We start from the raw sequence: 24,070 nt of genomic DNA, 5'->3' as shown, positions 1-24,070 counted from the left end.
GAGATTATTTGAAATAGTCTCATACACAAAACAGTAAAGAGTAGGGAAGAGAAGATGAAGACCAGCATATATCCTGGTTCGGATTTTTTGTGCAATGAATCCTACGTCCAGTCTCCACCACAAACCATGGTGAAATTTTCACTAATCATTCACAGATTACATACATCAATACTATTGAATTACTCCCTAATTCAACTAGTATCTACCCCCCTAAGCTTTCATCACCAAAAGCTTAGCTTCCCATAGTGCTGACCCAACTAGGAAGGGGAATCAACCAGATTCAATTTTCCCAAGTGCTAACCCAACTTAGTAAGGGGAACTAATCCTAGTTCATAAACCCAAAATACATCAGAAATTAGTGGATATTTTGCATCACTCTTGCCTTTTCTCTCTTGACTTTTGAACCTCACATAATTGCCTTTTCTGAAAATAGAAAATAACGCAAGACAGCCATAACACAAAGATCAGAATTAAGCTTGAGTAGAAGAAAGAGATTCCAGCTCTGTGTTAGAGATGGTGCTCTGAGTATATGTGTTATCTCTTTCTTAACTTGAAATGGTGGAGTGAAGCTCGTTATATATCTTTATCGAGTTAAACCCCAAAATAGTCCCTGAGATTGACGTCGTGTACTGAAATCATCCCTGAGATTCCAATTGCACCAATTACGTCCCTGAGATTGAAAAAAGTGCACCATATTAGTCCATAACCTATTTTCCATTAACGACGCGATGACATGGCATGATGACGTGGACTGTAAGTGACACGTGTCACTTCATGATTTGGCCACGTATAATGGTATGATGATGTGGTGACCAATGACACGTGGCATACTGACGTGGATGGTTGTGCCACGTGTCACAATGTTATTTGGCCACATGTTCGTTTGTGCCACCTGTCGCAATAGTATTCGTCCACGTGCCATCCATTATTTTATCATTGTAGATGCACCAAATTTGTCCCTCATTTTACATTAAGTGACTCATTTTAGTCCCTGAAATTGAATGTCGTGCACCAAACTAGTCCCTTCACCAATTTTTTCTCATTTTTTTTAAATTTAAGATTTTCAATATCTTGGATACACTAATTTTAATTATATGTTTTCATATATCGTTTAAATACAAGTGCTTTCATCAAAATTTTTAAGATTTTAGTTTTAATTATATAATTTTTTAATAATTTAATATTGGTAAATTGTAATATATAAGTATGTTATTATAAAAAAATAATTATATGATTGATTAGACACATTTTTTTCATAAAAAACGTGTGTTTTTAAAAAGAAATTAATAATTAAAATAAACACCTTTTTCTTATTAAATACACGTTTTCATTATATCTAAATGAGTTAGATTGAAGGCACTTCAAGCACCCACACTACAATCTCCGATCTCTACAGTCTAGACGTAAGAGGTCGGAGATGGTAATGAGAGAAGCTTGAAATGCCTTCATGTCAACTCCAAGACGGCGGTTAGGGGTATCCGCAAGAAAAAAATATTTTATAAAAGCACTGAAAGAGGTCGGAGATGGTAGTGAAGATGCTTGAAATGCCTTCACGTCAACTCTAAAATCGGCGATTAGGGTATTTGCAAGAGAAAAAATATTTTATAAAAGCACTTTTATTTGAAGAACAAGTGAAAAAATATAATAGAAATTAATGCATTCAAAAATATTGAGAATTTTGAATTTATAGAAAAAAATGAGAAACAATTGGTAAAGGACTAGTTTGGTGCACAACATTCAATTTCAGGGACTAAAATGAGTCATTTAATGCAAAGTGAGGAACTAATTTTGTGCACCTACAACAGTGACATAATGGATGACACGTGAACGAATACTGTTGCGACATGTGGCACAAGTAGACACGTGGCCAAATAACAGTGTGACACGTGGCATAATCATCCACGTCAGCATGCCATGTGTCACTGGTCAACACATCATCATACCATTACATGTGGCCAAATTATGAAGTGACACGTGTCACTTATAGTCCACGTCATCATGTCATGTCATCACGTCATTAATGGAAAATGGGTCAGGGGCTAATATAGTGCATTTTTTTCAATCTCAGGGACGTAATTGGTGCAATTGGAATCTCAAGGACGATTTCAGTGCACGACGCCAATCTCAGGGACCATTTTGGGGTTTAACTCGACAATCATCTTGGCTTCATTGTAGCTTCATCCTTTTGCTTGTCCCAGCTATCCGTTGGGGCTTTCTCTGAGGGCATGCAGTCCTTGCTCATCTGCTCCACTAACGCTGCTTGTTGGAGGGTCTGATCCACCAACCTCTGTTGTTCTTGGAGTTGCTGTCTTTCTTGGCATGCAAAGTACTTCCATTTTTGAGCCATTCCAACTGCTATCCATAGCTCTGCGTTTTTGTTTTGCTCTTCCAAACTTGCTAATGATCTTCTGCATTTTGATTTGCTGATGTCCTTTGTGTAGTGGCATTGTCCTTGTGTGTTGTTCTTTTCCTAGAGCCACAGCTGTCCCATAATAGTGCCAAATGTCCCATTACCTTTTTCTTCTTTTGTTCAAACCATAAACTTGCGAATCTCTCTCTTGACTCATAGGTTCTGATTAGTTTCTTCATTAACTTGTAATGGGCTGAAGCTTTGGAGTTGTAACACTTGAAGTTGCTGAAGCAACATTAACTTGGGCTGAAGCAACATGTAAATGGGCCTGCATCACTTAATATACACATTAAACAAAATTGGGCTTTAACCTAAAGAATGTTTGTCATCATAATTTATTTATCAAAATCAATCTTAACTCAATACATGAACCTCAAAATACTGGTTATCTCTCCTTGGCTTCAGAATGATGAAAAATCTTCTTTTGTATCTCCTTGCATGTTGATGAGTTGATCTCTCTTAGGTCAACCCTTGAGCTGTGTGTTTCACCAACTCACTTTTTCATTTTTCCAGTTAATCCTTAAAATAGGAACTTTGGTTCTGACCCTTCTTTGTTGACTGAAAGCCATAGGACAGCAGAAACAAATATTTTCAATGGTAAACCCAAATCTTAGCCATTGAAACATTACTTGGTCCCCAAGACACACTTTTGACCATAGATTTACAACAGTGTTGAACAGAGATCATCTTCCCATGTATCCCAATTTGGACTAGCAGAGAGTTGGGGAAGAGGAGAAGAAAGCAATATGCATGCAAGAGAAAATGTGTTACCTTTGACCTCTGTCTTAGCTTGATTTGGTTGATTAGACCTTAACCTTTCTTGCTTAACCTTTTCTTTCTTTCTTCTTTTGTGAATAGTTTAGGAACTAAGCTCTCTCTCACTTCTCTTATTTCTGACCAAGAGGAAAAAAGGTGAACGTTGCTTTTGGTGAAAGCAAATTGGAGGGATTTGAATGAGAGATGCAATCGGGCTTGGATCGGTTATCATTCTTGCAACCCATTTGCCCATCTGAATTCTTTTGCTTTGATCCCTTTGGGCTTCCTTTGTTTGTACAGTCCATCAGTTTTGATTTTTTTGTCTATTTTACTGGGCTACTGCACCAAGGAATTTTGGCCTGCAATACTCAACCAAAATAATCAAAACTAATTGGGTGATTAGCCCAATATTCTAATGTTTGTCATCATCAATTATGTTAGTTAATTTCTTAACTCAACATATACTTACGCGCTAAAACAGGGAACCATAATCCCACCCAACCCAGTTCTACGAACTCGCGCCAAAATGGAGAACCACAACCCACTCAACCCAGTTCTTCGATCGAGCGCCACTACTCCTCACTCCTCAATTTCTTCTTTTCTCCATACAGCGCTTCACTCTCCTCTTCTCAGTGCAGTTGAGTCTCTTCTTCTCATCGTTGTTGAGTCTCTTTTCAGCGCGTTACTCTTCTATTTTCAATGCAATTCATTCTCCTTTTCTCAGTTCGTTTGACTCTCCTCTCCTAATCAAAGGTGGAATTCTATTTTGGTTTATTTTAAAAGCATTACGTCGATTTATGTTGGTTCTTCTTCTCTTAGGGTGTTGATTCGATTTTATTGTCCAGATTAAGAAAGTTGCTATTTATTGAAGTAAAGTCATAATTCAATGGAATCCACAAGTTCTAATGATGAGGTTTGTGCTGTGTTTAATTTATATGTTGTTAATTTTTTATTTCTGATTTGATTTTAAGTGTTTTTTATTTGTTGCTTTTCTAATTTGTTAATATATAAGTTTTTAATTTTTCATCTTGACACTGTTGTCAATAATCAAACGCCTTTTAACTTGTTTTTTTAAAGTATTTGATTATCCATATTTTATGTCATTGCAAGCATATATAGAAATGTGATTTTTCTCTATAGAAAAGTATGAAGCTTTTTATAATAATTATGCAAAGAGAGTCGATTTTTCATAGAATATAAAAACTATTAAATGGGATTAAAATAGACAGATTATATACTAAATCTTGTTATGTTCTAGATCTGGTTATTGAAGATAAAAAATTGATCCACTAAAAAAGACAAATTTAACTTTTGAACAAAATTTTTAGGATTTTGATTTTTTATCGTGTAATTTGTAGCCAAAACTGAAAAAAAATGTTATTGTGATTAGAATCTATTGGAATTAGAGCACAAATATTTTTTTGCAGAATAGAGTTAGAACACTAATGTTAGATACGTATGATTTTAAGTGGGATGTTTGGTTATACCATTCATTTGGAGACAATGGTTATGACTTTTCAACTTTTGTATGTAAACAATTTCATTTTTCATTTGGTTTGTGCTTTCAACAATACTTTGTTGAAGAACTTTTTAACATTTTTAATTACTACAATGTATAATTAACTAGCAAAAATCTACTATAAACACTCTAAAAAAACTTACTTTAGGCTAATTTTGTTGTTAATTTCTAAAAGGTTAGTTTTTGTCAAATTTATGGGTATCAAATCATCATCACAAGAATAATACTCATATTTCATATGGTTATTAATTATTATGCAGAAAAATGAGGGATAAGGGTTCATTTCAAATTGTGGACACTCTCAATGAAAAGCTATTGTGTGGATAGTGATGATATTCATGCATATCAGGTAAAACTTTTCTTTAATTTATTATTATAAATAAAAATTATTAATATGAAGCTACTAAAACTATAATTTTGATTCTTTGTTTGCAGGCTGCTCACAAGCTTGTTCTTCAACATAAAAAGCAGAATGGCTATTAACCAGTGCAAATTATTATCAATTTACATTTAATTCATTTTAAATTGTAATTGGATATTTGGATCATCACACACTACAACTTTGGAGAAAAATTATATATACCAATATTTGTTTTGCTTTTCTAAGTTATCTAAAAAATTTTTACCTAACTATTATAAATACAATAAATATACATTAAAAATATTATAATAATAATTATTATAAAAATTTCAATTACAAATATTGAAATTCTAAAACTATACATGTTAATACTCTTACTGCTATATTATTTAGTCTACTTATACATGTTACATAACATTCTTATTACTCTTTATTTCTTAATTTCTCATACTAATTAATAAAAAAATTTTCAAATAATTAAGTTTAAATTTAACACATTTTCTTACTCAGTACATTCAAATATATCATGATTATAAAATTAATTTATAATTTTATATTATATTTTTGGTATTTTTCATTCTCATTCATTTTTTTAAACTCAAGTAAGTTCAAGTTTGGTACATCTCTTTACTAGGTATATTCAAATAATATATCATGATTTTAAAACTAATTTATAATTTTATATTATATTTCGGTATTTTTTATTCTCATTCATGTTTTTTAATTTTTTTTCAATTACTTACAAGACAAAAACAATATATGAGAAGATAAAGTATGACAACTAAAATAAATATAAAAATAAAAACAACAAATAAAAATATAATTTTATACAATTCTAATATAAAAAACTTATATCCTTTTTAAAAATAAATAAATTTAAATTTTTTAAACTAATAAATTATATTTTAATTTATATTATATTTTATTTTGAATAATTATATAAAATTATATACAAATTATCAAATAAATATTTTGTAAAATATTTTTAATATAAATAATTTAAATTTAATATTAACTTAATTATGTATTATCTAACCAATTTTTAAATAATATAATATATATTAAAATACAGTAATACACTATATAATATAATTAATTTATCTTTCTATATATATTATGTACATCTCATTCTAATTTCATACAAAAATAATTACATACAAACTTTTATCTTTTTTTAAGAAAACAGGAGATTTTCACTAATTTTTTAATAAAACAAGAGGGCAGTTGCGTTGCAACGAGGGCTAACGTGAGGCCAACGGCAAAGTCACCAGTCAAAAAACACTTTTTTTAGTCAACATATGAAAGTTTTTTGGTGACTAGTCAACATATGAAAGTTTAAATTTATAAATAAATTCGTGGAAGAATTGGTCAATTAATAATATCATAGTAAGCCAATTAATAAGCAACCTTTATATTAGACTACATGTTTTAGTATAAAATATATTTTATAAACGTAATAATATAGGTAAAAATTTATAAATACTAAAATATTCACTTTTAAAATTATTGAGATTAATAAAAATTTTTGATAGGTAGATAAATAAATTAATTTTTATAAAATAATAAATTTATTTTTTAAATAGGATATTAATATTAAAATTTAGATTATTGATATGAATTAATATTTTTTAAAATATACTTTTTTTAATAAATAATTCAGTGTGTGAAATTATAAAATTAATTATATAGATATTATTTTCTATAATAATATAAATATGTTCTAAAATAAATACTTTATTTTATGTTATTGTATGAATACCATGATAATTTTATATGAAATTTAAAATTCATTTGTCTTTCATTCGTATTGACACTATTTTCATCACTTTTTATATATTATAATAGATATAGATTAGACAATAGATTTCAACATGCATGCTTTTATTAGTCAACATATAAAAGTTTAAATCTTATAAATAAATTTGTGGAAGAATTGGTCAATTAATAATATTATAGTAAGCCATATTAATTAGCAACATTTACCTTAGAGTACATGTTTTAGTATACAATATATTTTATAAATGTAATAATATAGGTTAAAATTTATAAATATTAAAATATTCGCTTCTAAAATTACTAGAGACTAATTTGGATAATTACTTTATAATATAACTACTTTTGTAGTTATTCTTTTATTAACGAAATATTTTTATAAATGAAACTAGTTGCTATTAAAGACACAAAATAATCTACATAAAAATAAACAGTTAAAAGGAATTAAAAGATAAACTTTAATATTACATAAGAAAAATAAAAAAATGATGTTACGATAGAAAATTATAAAATAATAATTTCATCAAAATATTTATGTGATAATATTAGAATTTTTTCAATATGTTAAGAGTTTATTGTGTATTTGTGTCAGTATTTGATATTTTTTTATAGATTATAAATAAATTGATAGATAGATAAATAAATTAATTAATTTTTATAAAATAATAAATTTATTTTTTAAGTAGGATATATAATATTAAAATTTAGATCATTGATATGAATTAATATTTTTTAAAATATATTTTTTTAATGAATAATTTAGTGTGTGAAATTATAAAATTAATGTTAGATTAATTATATAGATACTATTTTTTATAATAATATAAATATATTCTAAAATAAATACTTTATCTTATGTTATTGTGTGAATACCATGATAATTTTATATGAAATTTAAAATTTATGTGTCTTTCATTAGTATTGACACTATTTTAATCACTTTTTGTATATTATAATAGATATAGATCAGACAATAAATTTCAACACGCATGTTTCTATTAGTCAACTTAAAAAAGTTTAAATTTATAAATAAATTTGTGGAAGAATTGGTCAATTAATAATATTATAGTAAACCATATTAATCAGCAACATTTACCTTAGAGTACATGTTTTAGTATACAATATATTTTATAAATGTAATAATATAGGTTAAAATCTATAAATACTAAAATATTCGCTCCTAAAATTATTAGAGATTAATTTGGATAATTGCTTTGTAATATAATCGATTTTGTAGTTATTCTTTTATTAACGAAATATTTTTATAAATAAAACTAGTCGCTATTAAAGACACAAAATAATATACATAAAAATAAAGAGTTAAAAGAAATTAAAAGATAAAGTTTAATATTACATAAGAAAAATAAAAAATGATGTCATGATAGAAAATTTTAAAATAATAATTTCATCAAAATATTTATGTAATAATATTAAAAGTTTTTTAATATGTTAAGAGTTTATTGTGTATTTGTGTCATTTTTTGATTTTTTTATAGATTATAAATAAATTGATAGATACATAAATAAATAAATAAATTTTTGTAAAATAATAAATTTATATTTCAAATAGTATATGTAATATTAGAATTTACATCATTAATTTGAATTAATATTTTTTATATTATACTTTTTAAAAAATAAATAATTTAGTGTGTGAAATCATAAAACTACTGCTAAATTAATTATATAGATGCCATTTTCTATAATAATATAAATATAATCTAAAACAAATACTTTATTTTATGTTATTGTATGAATGTCATGGTAATTTTATATGAACTTTAAAATTTACGTGGCTTTCATTCGTGATGACACTGCTCGTCTCTTTTTTTATACTATTAAATTAAAATTCCTACCATGGGCAAAGAGCTAAATTAATTATATTTTATAGTATAAATTTAAAATATTATATATATATTATTTAGGGATATATTAGATCATATATAAATTAATGTTAAATTTAGAAGTTAATTTATAAAAAATATTGTACAATATATTTATTTAATTTGACAATTTATATATAATTTGATAATATTATTATTAAAAATACAAAAAAATACGATTTTAATATAGATAATAATTATTTTTAACCGTTACATTATAAATTCAATTAATAATAATATGAACTACAAATTTAAAACTAAGTTGGGTTGGTCTAATAAGTAAATGTTAGTGGTTCGAATTCTGTCTTGTGTATGCATTATGCAACAACCCATTCACTGACAAACTAACTCTTAAATGGAACCCAGTACTGCGACAAATTAGTCCTTAACATGCCGAGTTGTGATATACCGTGAAAAAAAAATATGAATTACATTTAATTAATTAAGAATTAAAGTTTAAAATTCTGTTTAGTAGCATATCAAAATTTATTTAAATTTTATAATGGTTGATGATAAATGATAATTTAAAATAAAAAATTAATTCAAAATTTAATAATTATAATGAATAAAATTATACATAAATTAGATTTTTTAATTTTATTTTTTATGAATTATGACAATATGTATTTTTAAAATTAATTCAATTTTTTATTTTATTTTTCATGAATTATGATAACATATATTTTTAATAATATTATTATAACTAAATGATATTAAAAAAATGTAAGTTCTTAAAAAAAGAAGTGATATATAAACCACAAAGATACTATATAACTTATGAATACAATTACACAAAAACATATAAAAATTAATGAATACAATCACACTATTATATAATACATACGTTTGGCAAATTAAATAAAAATTATGGTTATCAACTAAATTCTAGTTGTGCAAAAAATTAGTATAAATTAAGAGGGAGAAAGAGAAAGAGATATAAAATCATGTTTGAGGAGATCAAAAAAATATTTAAAGTGAATGTTGATTTATATAATAAATATTATTAATGTTTTGATAATTGAAAAAGATATTTAATTTTCTAATTTTATTTTTTATAAATCATGACAACATGTATTTTTAATAATATTATTACAGCTATAAATGATACTAAGAAAATTTAAATTGTTGAAAGGAAAAAGAAGTGATACATAGGCTATAAAGACCCTATATAACTCTAAATACAATTACTAATAGAAAATAGAAAAATTAATGAATACAATCACACAATCACTTAATACATATATTTAGTAAATTATAAAAATAAAAATAAAAATACAGTTATAAATCGAATTCTAGTTGTGTAAAAAATTAGTAACAATGAAGAAGGAGAAGGAGAAAAAGAAAGAAATATGAAATTATGTGAGAAGAGATAAAAAAAAATGTGTGAAGTGAATATTGATTTATATAGTAAATATAAAAATGAGTCTGGAGAAGATAATGAATTAGATTTTAATCAAATTTATACCTATTAAAAAAAATTAGTATTAATATTGAAAATAATAGTGTAATTTCCTAAAAATAAAATGTGAAAGAATATGAAAAATTAAGATTTAAAAAAAAATCTTATAACATTATATATAAAGATGGGTTATTATGAAGAGATAAAAATATAAAATTCTATAGGCTATGATAAAAGATTGTGATCAAGTTGTAAGAACTAGTCACTTAAGTTAAAGTGGCATCATGATAAAAAAAATTAAAAGGCTAATGATACATCTAGAAACTACTTTAGTTCTGTTTTAATATATGATTAATAGATAATAGATAATAGATAAATAGATAGATAGATATAGACAATAGATTTCAGCACCCTTGCTTGGTCATCACAATTCACAACATTGTAAGCTGCAAAGAACAATGGAAAACTTCATTATTGTTATACCAATGATATGTTTCTACCTTATTTTTCCAATTTCCAAAACCATAGCAGAAACTGATACCATCACTCACTTCCAGTCTCTAAGTAAAAGCCAGACCTTAGTTTCCAAGAATGGAGAATTTGAACTTGGTTTCTTCACTCTTGATAACTCTACCAACCATTATTACCTTGGCATTTGGTACAAAAAAATCCCAGGTCAAACCATTGTATGGGTCGCAAACCGTGAAAAACCCGCCACAAATCCCAACTTTGTTTTATTGATTATAAACAACACAACAATGAACTCACTTCTCCTTAGTCACAACAACAATAATGTTCTATGGTCCGTGAGCGTACCAAGAAAACTAAAAAATCCAGTTCTGCAGCTCTTGGATTCAGGGAATCTTGTTCTGAGAGAACAAAACAATGATGATGAGAATGAAGAAAAGAATTATGTATGGCAAAGCTTTGATTACCCTGGTGATACACTCTTGCCAGGGATGAAGCTTGGTAAGGATTTGAGGACTGGTTTCGTTAGGCGCTTAACCGCGTGGAAGAACAAGAAAGATCCTTCACCAGGAACCTTTAATTGGGAAATGGACGTGACTAAGTGGCCAGAACCAATGCAGAGAATAGGATCAATGAAACAGTTCAGCTCTGGACCATGGATTGGAGTGGACTATGGTAGCAAAATAACGAGAGAGGGCGAAAGGTTTTTCAAATATGTTTACTTCTCCAACGAGGATGAAGTGTACTTTGCATTCCAACTTGATAACAATTCTGTTCCCATGAGGATGGCGTTGGACCAAGCCACCTACAGGCGTCTGTATTTAGTTTGGATTGATTCTGACCAACAATGGCTGCTCTATAATTTACTGCCAAGAGTCTTTTGCGAGCGATATGGTGTTTGTGGTCCTAATTCCAATTGTGATTGGAATAAGTCCGCTTGTGATTGTTTGAGAGGGTTTAGGCCTAACCGTGCAGGAAGTTGCTTGCGCGACAAGCCACTGAATTGCAAAACCGATGGGTTTGTTAAGTATGTGAAGATGAAAGTGCCTGACACTTCGAATTGTTTATACCTGAATCAGAGCACGAACCTTGTTGAATGCAGAGACAAATGCCTCAGGAATTGTTCTTGTGTGGCTTATGCAAATTCGGATATTCGAGGGGAAGGTAAAGGTTGTGCTTTGTGGTTTGGTGATCTTAATGATTTGAGGACTCTACCAGATGCAGGCCAAGATCTTTATATTAGAGTGCCAGCTTCGGAGATAGGTATGTAATACATTTACCTGACCTTAAATTTCCCTTAATCTTTTTATTGGATGCCAAGACCTTTGTGTTTGCATTGTGACATTAAACCATTGAAGAGACAAACAATGGACGCAAGGTCAAGATAGGAATTGCAGTGGGAGTCACAATTGGCGTATTATATGGCCTGGTTTTAGTGCTCTTTTTGGTACGTAAAGGACGAAAAAGGAGCACTCTAAAAGGTAAAAATTCTGTTTTTTTTTTTTTTTTTTTTTTTTGAGCATTAAGAAACTTCTTTTATAATTAACAGTAATTAATAACTTGGAAACTGTAGAGACTAACGCAACATTAACAGATCATTCCAAGGAAGAACAAGAGGAAGATCCAGAGGTCCCATATTATGACCTATCAGTTATAGCTTCTTCCACTGAGAACTTTTCACACGAAAACAAGCTTGGAGAAGGTGGTTTTGGATCTGTATTTAAGGTAACAGACATACGAAGCTACTTTTGTAAGAACATCAGAACAGCAGATGAAGAAATTTTAAGCTAATTTGCAATTGATAAATGGCAGGGAACATTAGAAAATGGACAAAGAATAGCAGTTAAGAGGCTCTCAAGCGGTTCTGGACAAGGGATCAAGGAATTTAAGAATGAAATTGCATTAATTGCCAAACTTCAGCACCGTAATCTCGTCAAGCTGCAAGGATACTGCATTCAGAATGAAGAGAAATTACTTATATATGAATATATGCCTAACAAAAGCTTGGATTTTTTTATATTTGGTACAAAATCTGGATTTTTTATGTATGTTAAAATTGTTAATATTAGCCGTAAACTTCTTGCTTTGAATATGTGAAAATTTTGAATTGCATGTACATCTTACTAGATCAAACGAAAAAAATGGTTTTGGATTGGCATACACGATTTAATATCATTCTCGGTATAGCAAAAGGACTTCTTTATCTTCATCAAGATTCAAGACATAGAGTTATTCATCGAGATCTCAAAGCAAGTAATGTTTTACTTGACGATGAGATGAATCCAAAGATCTCAGATTTTGGTTTAGCTCGAATTTTGGGAGGAGACCAGACCACAGAAATTACACAATGCGTTGTTGGAACATAGTACGAATACTCATCATTTCTTAATTTCCATTGTGTAATGTAGAATTATCTATAATATCGTGTTTTTAATTATTCTATATTATTCATTAGTGGATACATAGCACCAGAATATGCAATAGATGGAAATTTCTCGGTAAAATCAGACGTTTTCAGTTTTGGTGTTTTATTGCTGGAGATAGTATCAGGAAAGAAAAATAGAGGAGACCAACGTCAAAACGAAAATACAAATCTTATTGAACAAGTAAGCAGAACATATACTGTTATTATTTCTATTCCTACTATCCACTGTGAATTAATGATATTACTGATTGTTAATTTGATGTGTTTTTTTAGGCATGGAATTTATGGATTGAAGGGAGGCCTTTAGATTTGATAAATGAAGACTTAAAAGAATCTAGCAACAGCTCTGAAGCATTGCGATGCATCCATATTAGTTTTCTGTGTCTTCAACAGCATCCACATGACAGGCCAAACATGTCGTTTGTGATTATGATGTTAGATAGTGAGATTGGCTTGCCTCAACCAAAACAACCAGCTCTATTTGTTGGAGAATATTCTTCGTTAAATAAGAGTAATTTACTTTCTGTTAATGAATTAAGTATGTCCATTTTGGAAGCACGTTAATTTAGAAAGCATTGCTTAAAAATGTGTAACATATATAGTGCATATGTAGTAATAAAATTGAGCAGATTATTAAATGACTCTATAATGTTAACTATTACGAGCCAATATGGCAGTTGTGTAATTTTTTGTTTTCTTGAGTTCCATGTTAGCTTGTGTAAGCTGTGTAAAATGTGGTGATGATTACCTGTGTATTACTGTATCGGTAATAAGAGAAAGGAGTCTTTCATAATTAATCTCTGGTAGACTAGCTACAGTTTCATATTGGAAATGAATATTGTTTGGCCTCGTTTCTTTGCTATCTAACCTTTTAGCTATAAATAGATTCTTATTATCATTATAAATTAGTGAAATTGGTTTGCCTAAGCTAAAACAAGCAGTTTTATAGTCACCAAAAAAAAAAAACAAGCAGTTTTATTTGTTATTAAAGTATTCTTCTAATAAGAAATATTCTGCTGACAAATAAGAGTAATTTAACTTTTGGCAATGAATTAATAATGTCCATTTCAATTGTAGCAAAATAACACATTATTAAATGGCTTTGTGCAGTAAATATGATGAGCCAAATTTGGCAGTCATGTAATTTTCCTTTGTTTCTTTTTTCCTTGTTAGCCTGTGTATTGTTGCGTATTACACATTTACATGAGTTGTCAGTAACAAGAAAAAAGTGCGTTTAATGATACAAACCTTTCAACTTTCTATCACGTACTAAAATGCAACTTAAGGCTAGTAAATGTCTATATATATATAATATGATGTTTAATTTATTATCGAGGTTCCAACTCTCTAACGCTCAATTCGTTTTTACAAGAGGAGGAGCTTGTGCCTTTAGAAGATTCAGTTATGAAAAATGTAGGATGTTTGGGTTGAGGTAAATCAATTTCAGTTCCAAGCATAAGAAGCACTGATGACATAGTTGGCCTATCTTAGGAATGCTGTTGTGCACATAGAAGACTAATGTGGATACAGAGTTGCACTTCATACACATTCCGTGTCTCCTTCTGCTGCCATTTATCCACCAATTCTAAAGACCTTCCTTCTTTCCATAGATCCCATACCTATTACACACACATGTTAGCCATCTTAACAACCTCAAAAGGCTTAGATAGATTTTCTTTCCTGATAAAATTCGTGACTTTAATTGTTTCAATTAGATGATGATATAACAAGTTAAGTATCACATAGCAATTTAAAAAAGGAAAAATCTGGGAACCAGCAAAAAGTGAGTGATGTCCCACCATTAGATATAATCTCATACTATTAAAAATACTATTGATGGCCAATTGATGATTACACAATACTAAAATTGCTGAACCCTAACATTCCTCTTTAAAAAATATAAGAGAAGGGACCTCGTTGAAGAGAAGAGAACAACGATTTAAGGTTCAATAAGTTTTGTTTCATTAGATCATTATTATATGATATTGTGTTTCGGCGTTTGGTTTATACTAGCCCAATTGTTGCCTTTTTTTTCAAGTTGAGTTGTTGGGCTTCGGATTTAAAATTTTAAAAAAATTCAAACTTTGTCATGAGTGGGATATCCAAGAATTATTAAAATGTTTAGCCAGTAGAACATTTTCGATTTTTTTATTATATATGTCACTGAAAGTATTTATGTGGTGATAACCATTATATTTACATGGTATATGAATTCTTGCCTGTATCATATTTTGATTAATATATAATTTATTAAATAGTAGCCACATCATTTTTAGTAATAATTAGGGCAATTTACGTTTTTAAATTGTTTCAACTCCAAATTTACGCAAATGCATTGTTTCAAAAATGGTTACGCAATTACGTTGTTTCACTATATTATATAAACCGCTATTGGCAGTAGCGGTTTAGAGATGCACAGAAACCGCTAGAGCCAGCAGCGGATTCTGCTCAAAAAATGCATTATAGAAACCGCGACAGCCCATCGCGGTTTATGCTTGAGATACGATGGTCATAAACCGCTGCTGCCAGCAGCGGTTTATATGCGTGGGGATATGTGCGTAAACCGCTAGAGGCTATAGCGGTTTACGTTAAGTATGCATCATTATATAAACCGCTGAGCCAGCCGCGGATTATGCAATTGGAGGTTGGGAGAGGAAATTCTAGAGAGAGGTCAGAGCAAGTTGAGAGGGGGTCCGAGGTATTTGAGCTGCGACTTCCGGCGGGATATCATGGCAGAAGACAGAAGGAGCATGTACCGACTGAACGGTGTTGCTCATGTTGCCGGTTCCATTGGTGACGAGGTTAGTTAATTATTTTGGTCTTTTTTTAGGCTTAGGAATTTTTTAGTTAGGAAAATGATATGAATGCAACCATATATGGATTTTATAGATTAGTCCCTTTTAGTTTTAAAAATAGTATGAAGGTTAAAATATAAAGAAATTTTTTTTTGGAATTTTATAGTTTAAGGTTTGTAATACTTTTATAATTGTGGGTGTTATCTAATAAGTTAAGTTTGTTGTCATTTGTGCTATTGTAGTTAATATTTTACATCTTAATTTCGCTAGTTTATTGACTACTTATTTATAGGTTTTAGGGATTAATTTGTTCACCGGTCAAAAATTTGTTGACATTTTGGAGATATGTGTTATTATTAGATAAGGAATTTCGTTATGGATTGGAGAATTTAATTGTATCCTGCATTGATTGTGCTGTTTTTTGCAGCCCACTAGGTGTATATACAGTGTGAGACGGCAACAGAATATGCCCCTGCATGATAGGATCATCCCGTATTTAGAGAGGACTGGATTGTACCATTTGGCCAGGCTAAACAGCCATTGGTTCTGGTTGGATGAACCATTGGTTAGTGCGTTCGTTGAGAGGTGGCGTCCTGAGACACACACGTTCCACATGCCTTTTGGAGAGTGCACAGTGACATTGCAGGACGTGGCTTTTCAGCTTGGGTTGCCTGTCGATGGGGAGGTTGTGAGTGGTTGCCTAGGTGAGTTTGAAACATATATTGAGGGTGGTCGACCGGCCTGGGAGTGGTTTCAGGACCTATTCGGTGAGCTGCCACCACCGAGTAAGGTTAAGCAGATGACGGTCCACTTTACATGGTTCCACGAGAGGTTTAGTGTGCTACCACCAGATGCGAACGAGGAGACAGTTCGCATCTACGCACGTGCCTACATCATGATGCTTTTATCTACTCAGTTATTTGGGGACAAGAGTGCGAACCGGGTACATATACGGTGGTTGCCATTTGTGGCGAACCTTGATGAGATGGGGCGATATAGCTGGGGTTCGGCTGCGTTGGCTTGGTTGTACCGATGTATGTGTCGGGTAGCAAACAGAAATGTTACTAACCTTGCGGGTCCCCTCCAGTTGCTACAGAGTTGGATATTCTGGCGTTTTCCCTCGTTGAGGCCGTCCGGGTTTGATTATTTCTCTTTTCCACCGGCATCCAGGTATGGTTTATGTCTTTTTCATAGTTTAAAAAATAGTATGTTGTGTTTTTCGAGTTTGTGTCTCATTATATTTACAATTAGGTGGTCTGCTTACTTACCTCCGAACGATGGGAAAGAACAGAGGGTCATAAGTTATAGGCTTGCATTGGATCGCATGAGCGCTCGTGATGTAAGTATTATACTTGTTATGATTAAGTTTTAGGGTTGCCTTGGAGTCGTGAATATATATATACTTGTTATGGCAACGTCTGATGTACTTTGATTTTTCAGATTATATGGGAGCCCTACTCTGCGCTTGATGTACTTGCTGTGGTCCATCCGGAGATACTCACAGACGAGCATTCTCGCATCTGGCGAGCGGTCACTTCTTTGATATACTTTGCTGTCATCGAGTGGCATCAGGTTGATAGGGTTGTCCCACAGCTTGGTGGAGTGCAGCATATCCCCGAGGATGCCCTGAACATAGACTGGCTGCATGCTAAGGATGGAAGGGGAGGAGATAGGTGGTTCCCCCATTACTATCGGGACTGGCATTTACACTGGGGGAGCAGACTTGATGCAGTCATTTCCATTGAGCGTGTGGCTGATCCGGGTCCATCAGCAGATTACCTAGATTGGTGGTACCGCGATGCTCATAGGTTCCTTAGCCCAGGGGCTGCATTCACAGATCCCAGGGGAACCGAGATACCTGAGGAGGCATTACAGAGAGGTTTGTCACAGGTCCCACGCAGATCACAACTTCCTCATATGCCAGATAACCGGCGTGTTGAGAGACGTCATCGTGTTGGTACTCGTGAGTCCGGTCGAGAGTGGCGATGGATATATGTGCTGCACGAGGATGACGCAGGAGGGGAGGCTGCTGATGTGGGCGGTCACTGTGTCCGCCGGTCTAGTGGCAGACGTCGGGGTCCTCAGGGTGCTACCCAGTTCGGTGGTGCAGCTAGTGGGACCACGGGGACTGAGACTGCAACCTGGTCACCCACTCTAACCGGGGAGGTCTTCAGCAAAGCAACGGAACCGTCCATGGTTAACGTGACCCCAAGGATCCATCGGGGCAGATCCGCATATGACTCCTCCCAATCGCCGTAGATCTGTGCTACTGCCTTTTGCTTTGCCAACCACACTTTCCGATAACTTGGCTTGAAACCATATGTTGCCTCTGTTGCCTCTTGCAACACCTTAATCGATACCGACGCATCAGCTCTAACCAATGGAAAGATTCTTGCACAAATCACATGATAATCAAGCTGCCTGTGGTCGCTCGAAATCGATGTGGCCATACACGTGTGTGGTCCGTTGTACCTCCTAACTTCCCATGTGCTCTTCCTTTTTCGCATTACTATCCGGATCAACCACGTGCATCCGTTACCGAACTCCTTGCATCTCCCTTGGTATTTTAGACTGTCTGACTCCATAACCCTGTACTCAACTCCACGCCGAATGCTGTAATCTTTCACGCTCAGCACAGCTTCCTCCTTACTCTGGAACGATTGGCCAATCTGAAATTCAGTCAAACCTGTCCCATCATGCATACCCTGTCCATCGAATGTTGCCTCAACATTCTGGTGCTGACCAAGGGCATCCAAGTTCAAAGACGACAGGTGCGGAGGGTACTCTTGTGTTGCAGAACCGGAACCTCCATGGGCTGCACCTATTGGTATATCATCTTCACTGTCCCCACCAATATCGAGCGGCTCCTCATCGGAATCATCATCACAAAGCGCATTCTCAACTCGATCCAGTCCAACCTCAAACTCAACCTCAGCACGTTTTGGCTCGGGAGGTAGAACTACCGCGTGAACCACAGGCAGTGATGTCGATGCACCGCCCCCTGTGGTCGACTGAGGACCCGGTGCTGATGCCCCAGAGCTATCCACACGATCTTCCAACTTCGCAAACATCTCAGGTATCCTCACCTCCGGAAAACTACGCCTGCAGTGAAACAAGACCTGCAGGTCTTCATCCGACCCAATCACAAAGGTCTCAAACCGCACGCCGGTTGACACAATAGTAATGGGAATCTTGTAAAACAACTTTTTAACCTGCTTCGTACCACAGGTACCGAGCTTCTGTAGTATGCTGAGCTTAATCTCTGCCAATGTACTTGAAGATCGAATAAAAATACTAACCGGTTCTCTATCTGTGAATTTCACACCGTGGCGTCTGCTCTTTTGAATTTTTCCAAAGCAATGGACCAGAGCCACAAAACTATCCTCCCCAGCCATTTGTGAATAACACTCTACCTCTCCACATTTGCCCCTCCATGGTTTATATAGGGAACCCAATGACATAGAATACACGTAAACCGCTATGGCCACCAGCGGTTTACGCACGCATTTCAACAAACATAAACCGCTGCTGGCAGCAGCGGTTTATGAAGAACCAAAAATCAACAGAATCCGCTGCTGGCTCTAGCGGTTTCTGTGCATCTCTAAACCGCTACTGCCAGTAGCGGTTTATATAATATAGTGAAACAATGTAATTGCGTAACCATTTTTGAAACAATGCATTTGCGTAAATTTGAGGTTGAAACAATTTAAAAACGTAAATTGCCCTAATAATTATATTTAAAGAAATTACATAAATATTAATATAATATATTTATAATTATTGTAAATTATATAACGACTTATCCACAAGAATTTATTATATTATTCATATATAATAAATTAAAATAAAAAATGTTTTACTTTTTATTTAATCCACAGATATTAAGTAATATTTTATTTTTTAGTTTCAATACTTTAGTCAATATAGTAAATATTATATGTGTTAAAGTCTTTGTCCACAAATAAATTTTAATGACACTATGATTCATATTTATTTTGATATAATTTGTATTGACATGTATTATCATATGTTAAGAATTTTAATGTGTCTATTTAAAGTTGAGTAATGTTAGCATGATTTATTATTTACAGCAATAATGATATCTAAAACTGTATCTGAAGTTCATTTGTTAAGTAGTGACAACTATAAGGAGTGGAAAGATAAGGTTCTCTTTCACTTAGGGTGTGAAAAAACCTTGACTATGTTCTTTGTAGGGAAGAGCTTCCGACACCTACTGATGCTAGTACTCAAGTCGAGGTAGCATTATATACGAATGGTGGAAGAAATCCAACCGTTTAAGTATGATGTTCATTAAGTCTCGTATCTCAACTAGTATATGGGGTTCAATTCCTGGTTGCGGGAATGTCAAGGATTACATGAAGTCTATTGATGAACAGTTTGAGTATTCTAGTAAGGCAGTACAAGCACCCTAATGGCACAATTGTCATCCATGAGGCTTACTGGCGTAAAGGGTATGCATTAGCACATCATGAGGTTGAGGGACATAGCAGTACAACTGAAAGTTTTAGAGGTTGGAATCTCTGACTCATTTTTTGTGCATCTTATTCTCAATTTCCTTCCTGCCTAATACAGACCATTTAAGATTTCTTATAACACACATAAAAAAAGTGGTTCATTAATGAATTACTGGTGATATGTGTGCAAGAGGAAGAAAGGATAGTTCAAGAATTTAGTGAAAGTGCACTGTTGGTGACAAATGAGGGTGGTAAAAAAAAAGCTCATAAGTAGAAAGAAAAGGGTATTGCATCCCATCCTATGAAGAAAGAAGATGCACGATGTTTCTTTTGCAAAAAGAAAGTATACATGAAAAAGGAGTGACCAAAGTTTAAGGCTTGACCTGAGAAGAAAGGTACTAACCTTTATGATCTCATTCCTTCAATATGTTTTGAATTTAATTTTGTTGAAATATGTCATGACACTTGGTAAATTGATTCTGGTGCTGAAATTCATATTTTAAATACCATGCAGGATTTCATAAGAAAAAGAAAACCGATACGAAGTGAAATGAACATCTATATGGGCAATCGAATGTGTTCACGAGTGGAAGCTATTTGAACATTTAGCCTTTTATTAAGTACTAGTTGTATTTTAGATTTAGAAAGAGCTTTTTATATTTCAGAATTCTCTAAAAATTTGATTTCTTTATCTAAGCTTGTAAAACAAGGATTGTGTATAAATTTTTATGAATAATGGTTCCGTTCACTGTCCGAATTGACAACCATATCATCGACATATACCTCCATGTTGTGTCCTATTTAATTTCGGAAGACTTTGTCCATCAATCTCTGAAATGTTGTTCCTGCACTTTTGAGGCCAAAAGACATTACTTTATAACAAAAATTACCATGATCTGTGATGAATGTTGTTTTGTCCTTATCTTTGGGGTGCATTAGGATTTGGTTATAGCCTGAATAGGCATCCATAAAATTGAGCACTTTGAATCTGGATGTGTTATCTACTAGCTTATCAATGCTCGAATGGGTAAGAGTCATTTGGATAAGCTTTATTTAGATCAGTGAAATTTACACACATGCGTCACTTGCCTGATATCTTTTTCACCATAACTACATTTGCCAACCATGATGTGAACCAAATTTTTCTGATAATACTTGCTTTTAGTAATTTTTTAGTTTCTTGTATTGCTGCGTTGTTTCTTTCCTTTCTGAGGTTGTGTTTCTTCTGACGTATTGCCCTCGCCATCGGGTCCAGGGTGAGACTATGACACATGACATTTGGATCTATCACAAGCATGTCCGCATGAGTCCATGCGATTAGGTTGGCATTTGCTTGGAGCAAGGTGATAAGGTGTTCTGCTTCATCTGTAGTCAAAGCATAACCAATATTAGTATATTGCAATTCATTGTCAGTGAGGATTACCTTGCAAAGGTCGTCAGTAGGTGTCGTTTGGCATTCTTTATTGGATCTCGGATCAAGTTCTGCCAATATCGGCAAATCATCACCATTGTATACAGAGTTAACTCATTGGATTGATCCGGGACAGACTGCGGGACCTTTAATCCTGCATTATAACATTGTCTCGCTTCCTTATAGTCGGAATGTATGGTTGCAATAACATTATCCTGCACACGGAACTTAACATATAGATGAATAGTAGAAACAATAGCTCCAAAAGAGGTTAAAGATGGTCACCCTAATATAATGTTATAAGGGCTAACACAATCAATCACCAGATATTGGATATCTAGGGTTTTTGAATGGGAGTATTCCCCTAAAGTTGTTCTTAACCAAACATAGCCTGCTATGGGTACTCTTTTCCCGAAAAAGCTAACCTTCTCTAGATGAAGGTTGCATACTGTTTGGGTTTAGCTGTATCCTCCAAAAAGTTGATAAGAATAACACATCAGCACTGCTACCTGGGTCCATTAGTACTTTCTTAACTGTGGCCTCTCCTACAGTTACAGATATGACCACAGGATCATCCAGGTTCTGGCTTTTAGATCGGAAATCAGAATCAGTGAAAGTGATACTTGGTACTGAGTGGGATGAGTTCTGAGGTCCCGCTTTTTCCTCTGTCAAGGTTAGAATGGTCCTGTAGCTTCTTTTCCTTCTCGAGCTTGTAAGTCCTCCACACGCAAATCTGCCTGAGATATAATTTATGACTTTTCTTTTTGAGGGAGGGGATTTATATTGGACCATCCGGCGTTTAAATTTGGAACTGTGGCTAAGTTCGCATGATCCTTGGTCATAGGGGACTCTCGGAAGTCTTCTGTATTCGGCCGTTGACGTATTTATCTAAACATCTATGTCGTGCCAATCGCTCTAGAAGGTCTTTTGCTACTACACACTCGTCAGTCTTATGTCCAAACTTTTGATGAAATGCACAATGCTTACTTTTGTCGACGTACCTTTGGTCTTGATATGTTTCGGCTCTGCTGGGAGGTTTGATGATTTCGGCATGCAAGATTTCCTTTATGATGTCTTCCCTCTTTGGTGTCAATTTGAACAGATTTTTGCCTTCCTGGTTATTGCTCGTCCTATTCTGCCTATCATCATCCCTGCGAGGTGATGGTTTATCCATCTTCCTAGCCTCTCTTAATTGTTCAATTTCAATCTACCTGTTGCTTTATCTTTGAATTTGGCTAATGTTTTTGGTTTTGCTATTGCTTCTTGGAATTTTTCAGGGCAGAACCTACTTTTCAAGGCATGCAAGTGCACTTCTGGATTGAGATCTGGAATTTCTATTGCTACTGTTGCAAACCGGGTCATGTATTCCTTCAAGATTTCATGTTGTCATTGTTTGATCATGCTGAGATAATCCGAATCCCGCATGTAGAGTTTAGATGTTGTGAAGTTCTTTATAAAGGGATCAGTAAACTCATCGAAACTTGAGATTGAACTTGCAAGAAAATTTAAAAACCAAAGTAAAGCAGCTCCGTCCAAAAAAGTAGGGAAAGATTGACACAAGATGGGATCAAAGGCACTGTTAAAAAACATTATGAATTCAAATTTAGTGACATGCACTTTGGGGTCTCCAATCTCTTTATAGGGCATCAACATTGTTGGAAGCATAAAATTTTTCGGCATTTCGAAATTCATTATTTCTTCGAAAAAGGGACTGGTCCTCCACCTTTCCGTTCAATGGGGCATTCCCCCGTCTTCATGTTCGATTCGGAATGGTGTTCTTCGTTGGGGTTGCCATCGTTGACATTTTTGCAATCATCCTTCTCATTATCATTATTTTGTTTGGTCGCCAAAAGCTCAACCATTCTCTGAACTTCCGCCTATAGGGAAGCATTCATGGCTAAAAGCTCGACATGAGTTGGAGGTGGTTGTGGAGCCACAGAGTGGTCCGTCATGATTCAGAACCCTGCAAAGAAAAAGAACACAAAAAAGAGGGGCAAGACGCAAGGTTATATCTAAAATGGATTTTAGGCCCCACGTTGGGCGCCAAATGTTCCTGTCCATAACCGTTCTCCGAGGAGTAGCTCGGCAACACCATCACAGCTTTTAGTTCCAAAACTTTAGTGCCAATCTTCCAGCTCCTCAGAGTTTTGACCCAGGCGCCAAACCTGCAAGAAAGACTCCGACGCTCAAGTCAACTCTTAATACTAAAGAATACTCTTAAAATTATTGTCTTCAAGTGAGTTTGTATTTGATGACCTCTATAGGTGTGACCGCCCTCTATTTATCATTGCATGGTGACAACCGATTTGTGCATCTCTTCTCCAAGTTGTTCGTGGTCAATTTGGTGATAACCAAACTGCCTTTATAGTGTCTGAGATATGCGTGGATATTATAGA

At 33.2% G+C, this 24,070-nt stretch overlaps 1 protein-coding gene across 2 annotated transcripts; it reads left to right on the top strand.

Annotated features, from left to right (window-relative positions):
* The first annotated feature begins 10,475 nt into the window (after nt 1–10,475).
* Nucleotides 10,476–13,789, top strand: LOC112705337 (G-type lectin S-receptor-like serine/threonine-protein kinase At4g27290). 2 transcript variants are annotated; one of them, XM_072201259.1, is made up of 7 exons: nt 10,476–11,831; nt 11,927–12,049; nt 12,142–12,293; nt 12,381–12,591; nt 12,696–12,933; nt 13,024–13,174; nt 13,267–13,789. In XM_072201259.1, exons 1-7 carry the CDS (start codon nt 10,559–10,561, stop codon nt 13,555–13,557), a joined length of 2,439 nt encoding a protein of 812 aa, XP_072057360.1. In that variant the 5' UTR covers nt 10,476–10,558; the 3' UTR covers nt 13,558–13,789. The 2 variants fall into 2 exon arrangements, with proteins under 2 accessions (XP_072057360.1, XP_072057361.1); XM_072201260.1 differs by having other exon boundaries at nt 10,478–11,831; nt 12,163–12,293.
* The last annotated feature ends 10,281 nt before the right edge of the window (nt 13,790–24,070 follow it).

This window comes from Arachis hypogaea, chromosome 8, assembly GCF_003086295.3.
Source record: "Arachis hypogaea cultivar Tifrunner chromosome 8, arahy.Tifrunner.gnm2.J5K5, whole genome shotgun sequence".
Lineage (NCBI taxonomy): Eukaryota > Viridiplantae > Streptophyta > Magnoliopsida > Fabales > Fabaceae > Arachis > Arachis hypogaea.
The sequence above is the reverse complement of the archived record's forward strand: the minus strand, read 5'-3'. Positions and strand labels throughout refer to the sequence as shown.

What these genes read in the sequence shown, in the direction of transcription:
- LOC112705337 (XM_072201259.1), top strand. Translation starts at nt 10,559, where the DNA reads ATGGAAAACTTCATTATTGTTATACCAATGATATGTTTCTACCTTATT. An exon ending in GTTTTGGATCTGTATTTAAG is followed by an intron (nt 12,294 to 12,380) that starts GTAACAGACATA and finishes GATAAATGGCAG; the next exon opens with GGAACATTAGAAAATGGACA. An exon ending in ATACAAATCTTATTGAACAA is followed by an intron (nt 13,175 to 13,266) that starts GTAAGCAGAACA and finishes GTGTTTTTTTAG; the next exon opens with GCATGGAATTTATGGATTGA.